The sequence below is a fragment of the Octopus sinensis genome, linkage group LG3, assembly GCF_006345805.1.
Source record: "Octopus sinensis linkage group LG3, ASM634580v1, whole genome shotgun sequence".
Classification (NCBI taxonomy): domain Eukaryota; kingdom Metazoa; phylum Mollusca; class Cephalopoda; order Octopoda; family Octopodidae; genus Octopus; species Octopus sinensis.
This window is the reverse complement of record NC_042999.1, coordinates 66,980,472-66,997,899: the sequence shown is the minus strand read 5'-3', so window position 1 is coordinate 66,997,899 and position 17,428 is coordinate 66,980,472. Positions and strand designations below refer to the sequence as shown.

At 38.0% G+C, this 17,428-nt stretch overlaps 1 protein-coding gene across 1 annotated transcript in view; it reads left to right on the top strand.

Moving 5' to 3' along the window:
• Window positions 1–17,428, top strand: part of LOC115209468 (transient receptor potential cation channel subfamily V member 5-like) — a 74,928-nt gene that overhangs the window by 40,609 nt on the left and 16,891 nt on the right. Inside the window, exons 4-11 of the mRNA XM_029777892.2 lie at window positions 2,502–2,748; window positions 5,485–5,640; window positions 7,110–7,264; window positions 8,277–8,420; window positions 10,361–10,442; window positions 11,717–11,832; window positions 14,524–14,637; window positions 16,957–17,064. Coding sequence (XP_029633752.1) covers window positions 2,502–2,748; window positions 5,485–5,640; window positions 7,110–7,264; window positions 8,277–8,420; window positions 10,361–10,442; window positions 11,717–11,832; window positions 14,524–14,637; window positions 16,957–17,064 — 1,122 coding nt within the window. The remainder of the gene's footprint in view (window positions 1–2,501; window positions 2,749–5,484; window positions 5,641–7,109; window positions 7,265–8,276; window positions 8,421–10,360; window positions 10,443–11,716; window positions 11,833–14,523; window positions 14,638–16,956; window positions 17,065–17,428) is intronic.

Below are 17,428 nucleotides of genomic sequence, written 5' to 3'. Positions count from 1 at the left end.
AACTTTGAGTTTACAGGAAAACATAGGGAAACAATGTTTTATTACTGACGTCAGAACACATCCACGCGCGCTTCGATGGTTGCATGCAAGCTGCTTAGTTAACTGTATTTGTTTTTTTTTCTTCTGTAATTTTCAAATTGTAAAGGTAATTTATGGACATCCTGTATATCATACATATTCATTTAAGGACATCTCAATGGATTTAAATTTCTGATAGTTTCCATTTATATTACTACAATTTTTTTTTCTCTCAATAAATTCTGGTTTGTTTTGTAATGAGAATACTTGGTCGTTTGTATGGTGAATGTGATAAATGGTTTGTTAAGAGGACAAAAATGTCTCAAATGATTAGGCAGCTAACCAAAGATGTTAATTAGATCAATATGGTTTAATATAAAAGAAGCTATTAGTCGCAAATGTGTAGAGAGCACTTAACGGGTTTCTAATTGTTTTCCACAGAAAAAAAAAGAGCAGAAGCAGATGTGCATGTTTGTCTGGTTGTCTGATTGTATGTACGTTCGTAGGTACGTACGTATGTGTGTATGTATGTATGTATGTGTGTATGAATGCATGTATCTATGTATGTATATATATATATATATATATATATATATATATATATATATATATATATATATATATATATATATATATATATATATATATATATATATATATATGTATATATATATATGTATATATATATATGTATATATATATATGTATGTATATATATGTATGTATATATATGTATGTATATATATGTATGTATATATATGTATGTATATATATATGTATGTATATATATATATATAGTTTTGCCATGGGCTCTTAGGAGCCTAGTTCGATTTGTTTTGCTCCGCCTCTGTTCTGTTTTTGTTTTTTCCAACGGATTTCCTATTTCTTCCTGAAGAGAAAGACACAATATGGTCCCATTATTCAATCGGATTTTGGTAAATTGTGCCTTTCGAAACACGTGTAGAATGAAATAAAACGATTTCTGTTCAATCTGCGTTCAGCTCCATTTCTTCAATTCACCAATAATATTTTAATTTCAATTATCCGCACCAACGCACGGTTGCAACACCATATGGTTGTACCTCCAACCGTGCTGTTTACTGCTGTGATTTTTGCTACCAAGGTATCGGTTAAACTTTTGATTAATCTACTACAAGATTATTCATCTTTCTATTTCACATAATATATATATATATATATATATATATAAGAAATACTGAATTTCTAAATCTCTCGTAGAGACATGTTCGGTGGTGGGGTGATAGAATGATTGTATACTGTCAATCTAACACGAACGTGACAGTAGGGGGGTACACCACTACTGTATAGCCCTAGGAAGCATCGAATGCCTCCTGATGGCTTTGACACATTTTTCCCAGTGTCCTTATATACATTTACGAAGGGGAGACAAACACCCCCGGCCGCCGAAGCTGCATCTAGGGACACGTGTTTCAGGATCATTGTCCTTCATCGGCCTAGAGTAGCAGACACCGGTCAGCTGGTGATATTTGTCTCGACTTCGCAATTGTATATATCTATAATTCAGTGAAGTCTATTCACTGATTATCAAAATAAGAAATACTGAATTTCTAAATCTCTCGTAGAGACATGTATGGCGGTGGGGCGATAGAATGGTTGTATACTGTCAATCTAACACGAACGTGACAGTAGGGGGGTACACCACCGCTGTATAGCCCTAACAAGCATCGAACGCCTCCTGATGGCTTTGACACATTTTTCCCTGTGTCCTTATATACATTTACATATGTGGTAGAAGTAGATCCAGGAAGACATGGGACAAGGTGGTGAGGCATGATCTTCGAACTTTGAACCTCACAGAGGCAAGGACTAGTGACTGAGACCTTTGGCATTATGTCATGCTTGAGAAGAAGACCCATCAAGCTGAGCAAAATCACAGTCGTGTCAAATACTGGTGTCATGCAAATGGCACGTAAATGCACCCTTACACCCTCAGAGTGGTTGGCATTAGAAAGGGCATCCAGCCATAGAAAACCATGCCAAATCATGCCATCCCGGTCAAACTGTCCAACCCATGCCAGTATAGACAATGGACGTTAAATGATGATAATGATATATATATATATATATATATATATATATAAATGGCGGGCTATTTGATTTTAAGTAGTTTTGACTTTAAGGTTCCCTCCTAGCATGAGGCATCTATGTGTAATAGTGCCCTCTATATAATATAAATACATATATATATACATATGTATACACAGACACTCACAATATACTTCTTTAATTTTCTGTCTACCAAATCCACTCCACTCACAAGTTTTTGGTTGGTGTGATATTATAGGTGAGGATACTTGTCCAAGGTGCCATGCATATGTAAATATTTATATCCCATGAAATTAATTCTAACCCTTTTTTTTTTCTTTAATGTAATGGGACTCATAAAGCCCTAACATGTTTACAACGTGTTCTTCATGTTTATTTTTTGTCTCTCCCTCAAGGATACAAATAAGGCAACGCCTTTAAAAACAGATGAAGAACTTCTTTCAGAATATCGCGAAGATAAATACCAGAAGTTTACAGAACATGAGGCTTGTTGGAGCCTGAACAGTCGTGGTCCCATGGGAGAAACAGCTTTGCACATTTGTTTCCTTCTAAATACTCCGGTTCACATACAAATAGCACATATCATGATTGAAATGTACCCCAAATTGGTTCTCGATGTCTATGAAGGAACTGAATATTTTGGTATTTCAAATGTCTTTTTGTTTCAACATTTCACTCTTTGCACTACTAGTCAGTTGTTGTTGTTGCTTTTCGCTTTTCTTATTGTTGTTGCTGTTGTTGTTGCTTTTCGCTTTTCTTATTGTTGTTTAAATTTTTTTTAAAATCGTAGACTCATCGTAGACACGCGCTAATACCCAGAAGGGCTCGATATGAATCACGACTATAAGATATCCGATTTTGGTTACACTGCACCGCAAAATGTGGGAGTAGTTAGGAATCTAAATCGTAGGAGACAGACACCACACAACCTCTCTTTTATATATATATATATATATATGTATATATATATATATATATGTGCTGTGGGCACGTAACAAACACCATCCGATCGTGGCCGTTCGCCAGCCTCATCTGGCACCTATGTCAGTGGCACATAATAACACCATCCGAAGACCCGGCAAGACTAGTCAGGCCATAACCCGTGGCCCTTACCTGGGACGTAGTCAGTCCACCTGTGCTTACCTTCCTTCTTGTGACACTTGTGAAGACCTGTTGAGGCAAGTGAAAATCAAAACAAATCAAAATAGATGAACATCAATGGAATTTGTATCTTTGTGGTACCAGTGCCGGTGGCACGTGGCACACAAGAAAACCATCCGAACGTGGCCGTAGCCAGTACCGCATCGACTGGCCTCCGTGCTGTGGGCACGTAACAAACACCATCCGATCGTGGCCGTTTGCCAGCCTCATCTGGCACCTGTGTCGGTGGCACATAAAAAAACACCATCCGAGCGTGGCCGTTTGCCAGCCTCGTCTGGCACCTGTGTCGGTGGCACATAAAATCACCCACTACACTCTCGGAGTGGTTGGCGTTAGGAAGGGCATCCAGCTGTAGAAACACTGCCAGATCTGACTGGACTGGTGCAGCTTTCGGGCTCCCCAGACCCCAGTTGAACCGTCCAACCCATGCTAGCATGGAAAGCGGACGTTAAATGATGATGATGATGATGATGATGATATATATATATATATATATATATGTATATATGTTCTTTTATTATTTTATTCTTTTACTTGTTTCAGTCATTTCGACTGTAGCCCTGCTGGAACACTGCCCTTAATCGAACAAATCTACCACAGGATTTATTCTTTGTAAGCCTAGTACTTATTCTATTGGTATCTTTTGCTGAACTGCTAAGTTTCAGGGACATAAATACACCAATACCAGTTATCAAGCAACAGTGGGGAGACAAACACAGACGCACAAATACATACATACATATATATATGTGTGTGTGTATATATATATATATATATATATATATATAACAGACTTCTTTCAGTTTTTGTTTACCAGATATACTCACTAGGCTTTGGTCGGCCTGAGGCTATAATAGAAGACACTTGCCCAAGGTGCCACAGAGTGGGACTGAACCTAGAAAAATGTGGTTGAGATGCAAACTTCTTACCGCACAACCACTCATATATATTTAAGCATGTGTGTGTGTATTTGACTCTACATTTGCACCGCTTCTTATTCCTTGGTAACTGGTATTGGTTTGTTTATGTCCTTGTAACATAAAAGGTTGGCAATAAAATCTAATAAAATAGGGACCAAAGCTTACAATTAAGTGCCGGAGTTGATTTATTTGATGAAACCCTTTAAAGCAGTGGCTCAGCATGACTGCAGCTCAATAACTGAAAGAAGTAAAATATAGAAAGATAAAGGATAATATAGGTGCACATGTAAGTGTGTGTATATGTTTGTTTGAGTTTCCTTGTCTCAATATCTATTTCTTTACTACCCACAAGGGGCTAAACACAGAGAGGACAAACAAGGACAGACAAAGGGATTAAGTTGATTATATCGGCCCCAGTGCATAACTGGTACTTAATTTATCGACCCCGAAAGGATGAAAGGCAAAGTCAACCTTGGCGGAATTTGAACTCAGAATGTAACGGCAGACGAAATACGGCTACGCATTTCGCCTGGTGTGCTAACGTTTCTGCCAGCTCACTGCCTTGGTCTCAATATCACTCAATGAAGCATGAAAAAAAAAGGGGACATTAAAACGATTATAAGAATGATGATGAGTGATCTTACATGTAGTTATAAAATAATAAATAAATGCGCCTTTTTAAAGCCTAGCTAAGCTCATGGGCCCAATTTCCCGGTTTCAATAGCGTATATGTTCCCCAGCTGGACAGGACGTCAGTCCATCACAGCGTTACTCATTTTTGCGAGCTGAGTGGCCTGGAGCAATGTGAAATGAAGTGTTTTGCTCAAGAACACACGTCGCCCGGTCCAGGAATTGAAACCACAATCTTACGATCATGATGCTGATACCCTAACCACTAAGCCATGTGCCTCCACACATGTAGTTATAGTTAGAAGTAAAAATATATTTATTGGTTTCAAATTTTGACATAGGGCCAGCAATTGTGGGGGCGTTGGTAAGTCGATTACATCGACCCCAGTGCTCAATCGCTACTTATTTTACTGACCCTGAAAGGATGAAAGGCAAAGTCGACCTCAGTGGAATTTGAACTCAGAACATAGAGGCAGATGAAATGACACTAAGCATTTTGTCTGGTATACTAACACTTTTGCCAGCCCCCATAAATATAGAAAAGAAGTTTCAGTTTTTAGCAAATATCTAATAAAATATTTCATTTGATAGGGTAAGCATAAGACACAGTCCTACACTCACATGATTGCATTTAAAATATGTTTTATTTTCTTCTTCTCCCTGCCAGGTGAAAGTTCCTTACACATTGCTGTTGTTAATGGTAACCTAAGATCTGTTCAGTATTTGATTTCCAAAAATATAAATGTTAATCAGAGAGCAACAGGTACATTTTTCTTACCTGCTGATCAAGTAGGACGGCGCAAAAAAGAAACGGACTTTAAAGGTAATTAATTGACTTCTGATGTAGTTTTGTTTTGCTTTAATTTTTTTTTCTGTTTGTTAGTCATGGCTGTGTGGTTAAGATGCACACTCACTTATCAACTGCATGGTTTTGGGTTCAGTTGCAGTGTGTGAGACCTTGGGCAAGTGTCTTCTACTATAATCCTTGATTGACCAATACCTTGTGAATGGATTTGGTAGATGGAAACTGTGTGGAAGCCCGTTGTATATATATATATATATATATGTGTGTGTGTGTGTGTGTGTGTGTGTGTGTGTGTGTGTGCATGTGTGTGTGTGTGTGTGTGTGTGTGCATGTGTGTGTGTGTGTGTGTGTGTGTGTGTGTGATTGATTTTGTCTCCTGTGTGGTAAGAAACTTGCTACCCAACCACATGGTTCTGGGTTCAGTACCACTGCATGGCACCTTGGGCGAGTGTCTTCTACTATAGTCTCAGGCCAGTCAAAGCCTTGTGAATGGATTTGGTAGATAGAAACTGAAAGAAGCCCATCATATATATGTATATATATATATATATATATATTTATGCGTGTGTGTCTTTGTACCCCCCACCATCACCAGTGCTGGTGTGTTTATTCCCCCATAACTTAATAGTTTGGCAAAGGAGACTGACAGAATAAATACAAGGCTTTTAAGAATAAATCCTGGGTTCAATACATTTGACTAAGAATTCTTCAAGGCGGTGCCCCAGCGTGGTTGCAGTATAACGACTGAAACAAGTAAAAGATGAAAGATAAAAGATACAACTTGGTAACTGGTGTTGGTTTGTTTACATTCCTATCACTTAGCAGTTCAGCCAAAGAGACTGATAGACTTAAAAAATAAGTTCTGGAGTTGATTTATTCTCTTTTGTTCTTTTATTCTTTTATTTATTTCAGTCATCTGATGTGGCCATGCTGGAACACTGCTTTTAGTCAAACAAATCGACCCCAGCACTTATTCTTTGTAAGCCTAGTACTCATTCTATTGGTCTCTTTTGTCAAACCACCAAGTTACAGGGACATAAACACACCGACATCTGTTGTCAAGCGATGTTGGTGGGGGGAGACAAGCACAGACACACAAACATATACACACACAAATACACACACACATGCACACATACACACGCACACACATATACAATGGGCTTCTTTCAGTTTCTATCTACCAACTCCATTCAAGGCTTTGGTCGGCCCAAGGCTATAGTAGAAGACACTTGCCCAAGGTGTCACACAGTAGGATTGAACCAAAAATTATGTGGCTGGTAAGCAAGCTATTTACCACACAGCCACTCCAGCCTAACCTTTTCAAGGTGGTGCTCCAGTATGGTCATAGTTCAAGGACTGAAACAAGTAAAAAATAAAAAGTAAAATGAACACTGAAATTTAAGAGTGGAAAATGTATTTTTTCTTCTCTGGAAATTCTTTGACGCCCTTCTGCTTCTCCATCCTTCTCTTCTTCTTTCTTATAGGGTTGGCCCACTATGGGGAATATCCCCTTGCGTTTGCTGCCTGCCATGAACACTATGAGATTTATGATTACCTCATGAACTATGGTGCTAACCCAAACTTTCAAGATAGTTTCGGTAATACAGTTTTACACATGATCGTTATTACCAACAAGGTGGTAAGTAATTTTAGTGTTAGTAATTTTGTAGAATATAGGCTAATTGATTAGTTGATTGGTTGAATGGTTAATGAAATGGTAAATAAAATGAAATTAAGAAGTAAAGTGGAATCAGTGTGTGATTCCATTGTGTAAGGTGATTGGCATTAGGAAAATGCCAAAAGCAGACGCTGGGGCTCAGCGCTGCTCTGCGGCTTATTGGATCCTGTTAGACCGTCCAACCCACACCAATTAGGGAAACTGACTTGAAATGATGATGATGATGGTGGTGGAGATGATGATGATGGTGGTAGAGATGATGATGATGATGGAGGAGATGATGATGAAGATGTTGAAGATGATGATGATGAAGATGAAGATGATGATGATGAAGATGATGAAGATGATGATGAATATGATGATGATGAAGATTAAGAGGATGAAGATGATGATGAATATGATGAAGATGATGATGATGATGATGATGATGATGAAGATGAAGATGATGATGATGATGATGAGGATGATGATGGCAATGATGATGATGAAGATAATGTTGAAGATGATGATGATGAAGATGATGAAGATGATGATGAAGATAATGAAGATGAAGATGATGAAGATGATGATAATGATGGCGACAATGATGATGAAGATGATGTTGAAGATGATGATGAAGATAATGAAGATGAAGATGATGAAGATGATGATAATGATGGCGACAATGATGATGAAGATGATGTTGAAGATGATGAAGATGAAGATGATGATGATGAAGATGATGATGATGATGATGATGAAGACGATGATGACGATGATGATGATGAAGATGATGACGAAGATAATGTTGAAGATGATGAAGATGAAGATGATGATGATGATGATGACAACGACAATGAAAACGACGACGATGAGGATGAACCTCTTGATATACAAAAAAATACATTTTTAACACATGAGTTTGCATTAAAAATCTTTCAAACCAAGCACAAAAATGGAAATGTATTAATTCTAATTCTTCTGTTATTTGCAGGAATTTTATAAATATGCTGTGAAGCATATGACCATTCCTGGAGACACAAAAATGACCAATATCTATGACCTAACACCCCTTGCTCTGGCCTGTAAACTAGGACGACCAGAAATATTTCATGTGATGCTTGAATTAAGTGCAATTGTAAGTAGAACAGTCAATATATGCATGCATGTATGGATGTATGCATGCATGTATATGTGTGTACATATGTGTCTGTGTTTAAGTATCTATATGTAAATGGCCTCTTGCTCAGTGTAAAAGGTAGACTGTATGATGCATGTGTACGAACAGCCATGCTACATGGCAGTGAAACACGGAGCATGACTGCTAAGGACATGTGTAAGCTCGCAAGGAATGAAGCCAGTATGCTCCGATGGATGTGTAATGTCAGTGTGCATACTTGACAGAGTGTAAGGACCTTGAGAGAAAAGTTGAACCTAAGAAGCATCAGATGTGGTATGCAAGAAAAACGACTGTGCTGGTATGGTTATGCAGCGAGAATGGATGAGGACAGCTCTGTGAAAAAGTGCCACACCCTAGTGGTTGAGGGAACCTGTGGAAGAGGTAAACCCAGGAAGACCTGGCATGAGGTGGTAAAGCATGACCTTCAAACGTTAGGTCTCACCAAGGCAAAGACTAGTGACCAAGACCTTTGGAAATATGCTGTGCTTGAGAAGATCTGGCAAACTAAATGAGACCATAACCTTGTGGCCTATGCTAGGGGTGTAACCAGTCCACTTATGCATACCTTTCCTTCATTGGACACTAAACTCTGCTTGCGAAGACCTGTTGAGGCAAGTGAAATTGAAATCGAAATCAAATTCGGTGACTGGCATTCGTGCTAGTGGAGCAGTAAGAGCACTATCCAAGCATGATTGTTGCCAGAGCAGCTGACTGGCTTCTGTGCTGGTGTCACATAAAAAACACCATTCGAACATGATCATTACCAGTGTCACCTTACTGGCACTTGTGATGGTGACACATGAAAAAACATTCGAGCGAGGTTGTTGCCAGTGCCACTGGACTGACTCCTGTGCAGGTAGCATGTAAAAAACACCATTTGAGTGTGGCCGTTGCCAGTACTGCCTGACTGGCACTCATGCCAGTGACACATAAAGCACCCATTACCTTCTCAGAGTGGTTGGCATTAGGAAGGGCATCCAACCGTAGAAACCATGCTAAATCAGATTGGAGTCTGGTGCAGCCTTTCAGCTTGCAAACCCTGGTTAAACCATCCAACCAATGCCAGCATGGACAATGGACGTTAAATGATGATGATGACACACACATGCATGCACACACACACATATGTGTGTATATATATATATATATATATATATATATATATATATATATATATATATATATATATATATGTATATATATATATATATATATATATATATATATATATATATATATATATATATATATATATATATATATATATATATGTATATATGTATGTATATATATATAGGCGCAGGAGTGGCTGTGTGGTTCCAGATTCAGTCCCACTGTGTGGCACCTTGGGCAAGTGTCTTCTACTATAGCCTTGGGTCAACCAAAGAGTGGATTTGGTAGACGGAAACTGAAAGAAGCCTGTCATATATATATATATATATATATAAATGTATACTGAGCTTGTGGCACTTGTGCCGCAGACTGATACAAGTTTGAAAGACAAGATAGTTGGACCGGCTGTGTTATTACATGACTAGAAAATAACTGACCAGAAGTTAGAGAAACATAGAGAATGTGGTTTTGGAAGGAGAGGGCAAAAGAGGATATTTTGTGTGTGTGTGTGTGTGTGTGTGTGCATGTGAGACTGTGTATGTGGGATACTGTGTTTGTGGATAGTATATGTGCATACATGTTCTTTTGTGTATGTGCGTGGGTGCTGGTGGTGAGGATTGTGTGGGATGGAAGTGCATGCGTGTTTGTGTTTAAAAGCGATGGATTGAAATATTTATCAGTACTACTGCATCTTAATTCTCTTGTACACACAGGAAAAGATCTTAAAATGTCGGAAACAGAGAAAGATGTAATGTCTTGTCTGGTCTTTAATTATTTTGTTTCAGGAACTATGGCGTTACAGCAATATCACCTGCTCTGTTTATCCGATAGCAAACCTGGACACTGTTGACCCAGACGGAGTAACGTGTAAGTGAAGCTTTCTGTTTTTCATCTATCCTTTCATTTCCCCCTCTCTTCCAACCTACCTATTCTACCTAAGTACCTCTGTCTGTCTGTTTGTCTGTCTGTCAGTCTATCTGTCTGTCTATCTATCTGCCTATCTGTCTGTCTGTCTATATATCTATCTATCTATCTGTCTGTCTATCTATCTGTCTGTCTGTCTATCTATCTGTCTATCTGTCTATCTATCTGTCTATCTATCTGTCTGTCTATCTATCTGTCTATCTGTCTGTCTATCTGTCTATCTATCTGTCTGTCTGTCTGTTTAGCTAGCTAGCTACCTACCTACCTGCTTACCTAGCTACCCAGCTAGCTAGTTAGCTACCTACCTACTTACCTACCTACCTGCTTACCCACCTACCTAGCTACTTAGCTACCCAGCTAGCTAGCTACCTGGCTACCTAGCTATTTATTCATCCACCTGTCCAGCCATGTTGGTTAAGAACATTTTAATTTGAGAAAAAACAAATAAGGCTCAGGTATGGCTCTATGGTTAAGAAGATTTTTTTCCCAACCATGTAGTTTCAGGTTCAATCCCACTACTGTGTGGTACCTTAAGCTAGTGTCCTCTATAACAGTCTCAGACAAACCAAAGCCTCATGAATGGATTAGGCGGATCAAAACTAAAAATCTCTGACATGTGTGTGTGTGTGTGTGTGTGTGTGTGTGTGTGTGTGTTGTGTGTGTGTGTGTGTATACCCTTGTTTTGACATTATGCAGTTGTTCTAAACAAATGTACCTATCATACAAGTGATGTTGGTTTGTATATCAATTTCCTCATGTTAGCATGGAATGACCTACAGAGAATACTTAAACTCCAAACTGACCCTCCCCCCCAATGACGAGATATTAACTGCCAATTCCTTAAACCTGCAGCCGTCTGCCCATTCCACTTTTGCTCAGTTAAAATTATTTAATTAAGTTCCTTATTTTTTCATGCCAAGAGTTGCTGAAGCATGGAACAAACTGCCGGCATCAGTTGTTAGTTGTCGGAGCACTGCATCCTTCAAACCTTCCATGCTTCCTGAGATTCGCCAACACTACACCTGATTTTCTCCCCTCCATACACACGCAAGCATGTATTTGACTCATACACTGTTCACTTCCCAGACATTTGTACATTACTGCATATGCTTTATACGCACTTTTGACAAGTTATGGTGCACCTGAGCACTGTATACAATAATTTCATTATTATTATTATTATTATTATTATATTTTTAATTTTCCATAATGAACAGCATGGACAACAGCTTTAAACCTTATTCTTGATGGTGAGACTGATGAGCATCTTGATATGATGGAAGGTAAAGTTATTAAACAATTACTGGATGAAAAATGGAAGACTTTTGCTCAGGTGAGTACCATCACAGTTTTTACTATTTCTACTGGTTAAGTAGTTTGCTTCACAGCCATGAGGTCACAGGTTCAATCCCAATTGCGTAGTACTTGAATGTAGGTTTTTCTTTTTGTTATTGACCTGGGTTGGCTTAAAGGCTTGTATGTAGAACTGGGCAGATGAAAACTGTATGGAAGCTTGTCAGATTCGATTGTGCCTTTAATTCAAAGAATCAGTTTTGTTACATTGTCATGCTGACTGTAGCTGATTGTAGTTAAGAGTATATGTGCCTGTGGAATACTCGACCACTTACACTAAATATTAAATAAGATCAGTTGATTGAATAATTGGAATAATCATCAGTGAAACCACTTTCTACTACTACTACTACTACTACTACTACTACTGCTGCTGCTGCTGCTGCTGCTGCTGCTGCTGCGCCGCTGCTGCTGCTGCCGCTGCTGCTGCTGCCGCTGCTGCTGCTGCCGCCGCTGCTGCTGCTGCTACTACTACTACTACTGCTGCTGCTACTACTACAACTACTACAACTGCTGCTGCTGCTACTGCTACTACTGCTGCTACTACTACTACTACTACTACTACTACTACTACTACTACTACTACTACAAGGGAGCTCCTATACATTCGGTTGACCAGCTAAAAGTTTCAACCAAATCCACCTCACATCGTGGCCTACCATCTTAAATGATACAATGGATTATATAAAACCATGATACAAATTTCTATGACAAGAATCATCAAAAAATATCAAGAAAGTCTGAGTTGCTGTGCCTTTGATCAACTGGAGGTGGTGCCTGCAGTGCAGGCTATGCCAAACTTTGGTGATGTGTTATTCCAACGGGATTGGGTTCCACCATGTTATGCAATTCATGTGTGTAATTTCCTCAGTGACACATTCTAGGGAGGCGGATTGGGTGTTATGGGAGTATTGAATGGCCTCCCTGTTCTCCACACTTCATCCTTGCAATTTTTTTTCTGAGGCATTGTGAAAGGGAATGTATTCCAGAGAAAACCACACACTCTACATCAACTACGTGGGTTCATTACAAAGGCCTGCCTAGAAATCAACACTTACCGGGACCTGTGTCATTGTTTGTGTTGCAGAGTGGCTGATAGACTCCAAGACTGTGTCAAGGTTCAGAGCAGACATTTTGAGTATTTACAGGACTAACATTGTACAATGTTTTTAAATAAAAAAAATAAAATAAAATATACAACTATACAATTGTAAGCCTACTGTTGCATGGCCCTATATCTATCTATCTATCTATCTATCTATCTATCTATCTATCTATCTATCTATCTATCTATCTATCTATCTATCTATCTTTCTATCTATCTATCTATCTATCTATCTTTCTATCTATCTATCTATCTATCTATCTATCTATCTATCTATCTATCTATCTGCCTATCTATCTATCTATCTATCTGCCTATCTATCTATCTATCTGTCTGCCTATCTATCTATCTATCTATCTATCTATCTATCTATCTATCTATCTATCTATCTATCTATCTATCTATCTATCTATATACTATGTATATAATTAATAATCTTACCAAGTAGTTTAGTATGTTAAAAGAACCACTATCGGTAAATTTATACAAAAATTATTATAATTATAAGCATAATTATAATTAGGGTTTAGCAAAATTACTTCACCACATACCAAAATTTAGAAATAGCAGTTAAATAGTATGGTAATCTTTTGGTAGTAGAATAGCATTTAACTGCTATTTCTAAATTTTGGCATGTGGTGAAGCAAATAAAAATAAAAGATAAATCCTGGGATTAATAGTATCCTTTGTTGTGATGTATATTCTTTTTTACTCTAGGTGCAAAGCCAAAATTTTTTGGGAGGGGGCCAAAAGATTAGATCGACCCCAGTACGCAATGGGTACTTAATTTATCGACCCTGAAAGGCTGATAGGCAAAGTCGACCTCGGCAGAATTTGAACTCAGAACGTAAACACAGATGAAATATCGCTAAGCATTTCACCCGGCATGCTAACATTTCAGCTAGCTCACTACCTTTTATTCTTTTCTACTCTAGGCACAAGGCCCAAAATTTTTGGGAAGGGGCCAGTCAATTAGATTCAACCCCAGTATGCAACTGGTACTTAATTTATCGACCCCAAAAGGTTGAAAGGCAAAGTCGACCTCGACAGAATTTGAATTCAGAATGTAAAGACAGATGAAATACCACTTAGCATTTCACTCGCCTTTTATTCTTTTCTACTTTAGGCACAAGGCCTAAAATTTTGAGGGAGGGGGCCAGTCGATTAGATCAACCTCAGTACGCAACTGGTACTTAAAATATTAACCTCGAAAGGATGAAAAGTAAAGTTGACCTTGGCGGAATTTGAACTCAGAATGTAAAGACAGATGAAATACCACTTAGCAGTTCACTCGCCTTTTATTCTTTTCTACTTTAGGCACAAGGCCTAAAATTTTGAGGGAGGGGGCCAGTCGATTAGATCAACCTCAGTACGCAACTGGTACTTAAATTATTGACTTCGAAAGGATGAAAGGTAAAGTTGACCTTGGCGGAATTTGAACTCAGAATGTAAAGACAGACAAAACACCGCTAAGCATTTCACCCAGTGTGCTAACGTTTCTGCCAGCTTGCTACTTTGCTGTTTATGTATGCTATGTAATCACTTTCACCGTTTTATTTATTTCAGAGAGGATTTTTCAAATTACTCGTTTTTGCCTTCTTACACCTCATTCTCTTGAGTATCGCTGTGTACACACGACCAATTAGTGACTTTCTTCAATACAGAGGTGCAATAGATGCTGTAAGTTGTATTTCTGTTATAGAATTGTACAAATTTATATATCATTACCATCATTGTCGTCATCATCATCATCATCATTTTTGTTATGTGCTTTTCATGTTAGCATTGATTGGATGTGTCATCACTGTGAATTCTTATTAGAAATTACTGCTCTCAGAAACTCGGTTTTTCAGGGCAGTAATTTCATCCTTTGGCATCATTTCTATAGCTGGATGCCCTTTTCTAATGCCAGACACTGTATAGAATATACTAGGCATATTTTTATCATGGCACTGGTCCTAGATATGTAACTGTATTTTCTAATCACTTCACAGAATGTGTTGGATGCATTTTATTACATTATATATTATATCGTGTTATACATATATATTATATTATATATGTATTTGTGTATATTAGGAAGGGATTACGTGTGTGTATGTATGTGTGTACATATATGGTATATATTTACACAAATACACACATTAAAATAAATTTGGTGTCACACTCTGCTAAACCCATTAAACTAATGCATTTACACTGAGGCAGTCCAACAACTAGAACTAGTAAAAGATAAAGATTACAAGAATTTATATCCCACTTTGTATGTGTGTGTGTGTGTATTGTTGTATGATAAATGAGTATGAATGGAGAGAACTGTTCAATTATTTTATTACTCTTTTACCCTTTTACTTGTTTCAGTCATTTGACTGTGGCCATGCAGGAGCACCACCTTTAGTTGAGCAAATCGACCCCCGGACTTATTCTTTATAAGCCTAGTACTTATTCTATCGGTCTCTTTTGCTGAACCGCTACATTACAGGGATGTAAACACACCAGCATTGGTTGTCAAGTGATGTTGGGGGGACAAACACAGACACACAAACACACACACACACACACACACACACACACACACACACATACATATACATATATATACATACATACATATATATATATATATATATATATATATATATACAACAGGCTTCTTTCAGTTTCCGTCTACCAAATTCACTCACAAGGCTTTGGTTGGTCCAAGGCTATAGTAAAAGACACTTGTCCAAAATGTCATGCAGTGGGACTGAACCCGAAACCATGTGGTTCATAAGCAAGCTACTTTCCACACAAGCCACATTTCTATAGAATGGTTATTCATTTGCTTATTAATATATAATGCTATAAAACAACAGAGGCATAGCATTCTGTGAAATACGTTTGGACTATCAACAGACAGGAGTACGACCAAGTTAATTTCCTGGATCATGTTATTAATAACACTTTCACTCAGCTCCATGCAACTTAAAGTTTTGTAGGCTCATAGAAGAAACCTATGAAACTTTTAAGTTGCGTGGAGCTCAGTCAAACTGTTATTAAATAAAATATATGTAATGCATGCCAAATGGGTGGAGTGTAACTTTCTTTCATTGTTCACTCATTCACACACACACACACATGCAAAGTCTGGTCGAAAAGTATTGGGACTGTTGCTATGATTATGGAGCTAAAGTATTCAGACTAAAGCTGCTTGGTACAGACGGAGCTTGAACTCTGTTGTGCATGCACACTGAGTTACCATGTTTTTGCTCCCTTCTCTAGTTTATGGCAGTACTTAAGAGTGAGGTGTGTGGAGTGCAGTCATTTCACCATGCCACAAAGGTTCCATCAGTGACCACGCAGAGAAAATATGTGAGAGAGAGAGAGAGAGAGAGAGAGGAGAGAGAGAGAGAGAGAGAGAGAGAGAGAGAGAGAGAGAGAGAGAGAGCATGTATGGAAAGAGACACAGCTTGAAGATTATGATGGTCAAGAATCTTTCTAAAATTCAAATTCCACTTCAAAGGAACAAGATATCAAGACGAGGAAATCCAGAAGAATTTGATGAGGCTACTGCTCGCTGTCCCAAAAAAGGAGTTCCAGGATATGTTTCCATGAATGGAAATGATGCTGGATGCAGTGTGTGGCTTCAAAAAGGGACTAATTCAAAAAACTTGGGGGTACAATCATCACAAAAAACTTTGGGGTACAATCATCTCTGCTTATGAAGGTTTGTGAAGATCTAACCAATTTGTTATAGTTTCACAGTTTTGGCTAATAACACCTAGCTTCCCCCATTTTGACAATGGACTTCATCCTGACCTTACAGTGCAGCATGAAAAACTGTTTACCTGTTTAACTTAACATTATAATCTATAATTTCCTAACAGTGTTCATGTACGTATGTATGTATTTGCACAATACTTTTTCTTTAATTATAAAGTTTCATTTGTTAATTCATATATAAAGAAACTATGCATTGTTTTAATTATTATTTCTTTATTCCTATTTTCTCATTATCAGGTTCGATTCCTTTGCGAAATAATTGTGTGTATACTCTGTATTCTTGTGCTGTCATTAAGTGCAAAAGATTTGTACCAACTTGGAATAAAAGGTTTCCTGAAAAATTCTGTAAGTCTGAAATTTCAAATTTTCTGACCAAAAACTTAATCGTTCTATGAAACATCTACCAATGGAGAAGAGTGAAAACTGTTATCTTAATGCATTTCTCGACATTAATTAGAATGGATCAAATGTGGGGGAGGGTTCATTCATATGGTTCAGTTAGCCATTACACATTTCCCACTTGATATTTTCGATACATTTGCAGGTGCAGGCATGCCTGTTTGGTTAGGAAGCTTGCTTTGTGATCATGTGGTTTCAGGTTCAGTCTCACTGTGTGGAACCTTGAGCAAATGTTTTCTTCTGTAGCTTCAGGCTAATCAGAGCTTTGTGAATGAAATAAGTAGGTGGAAATTGTGTGGAAGTCTGTCAT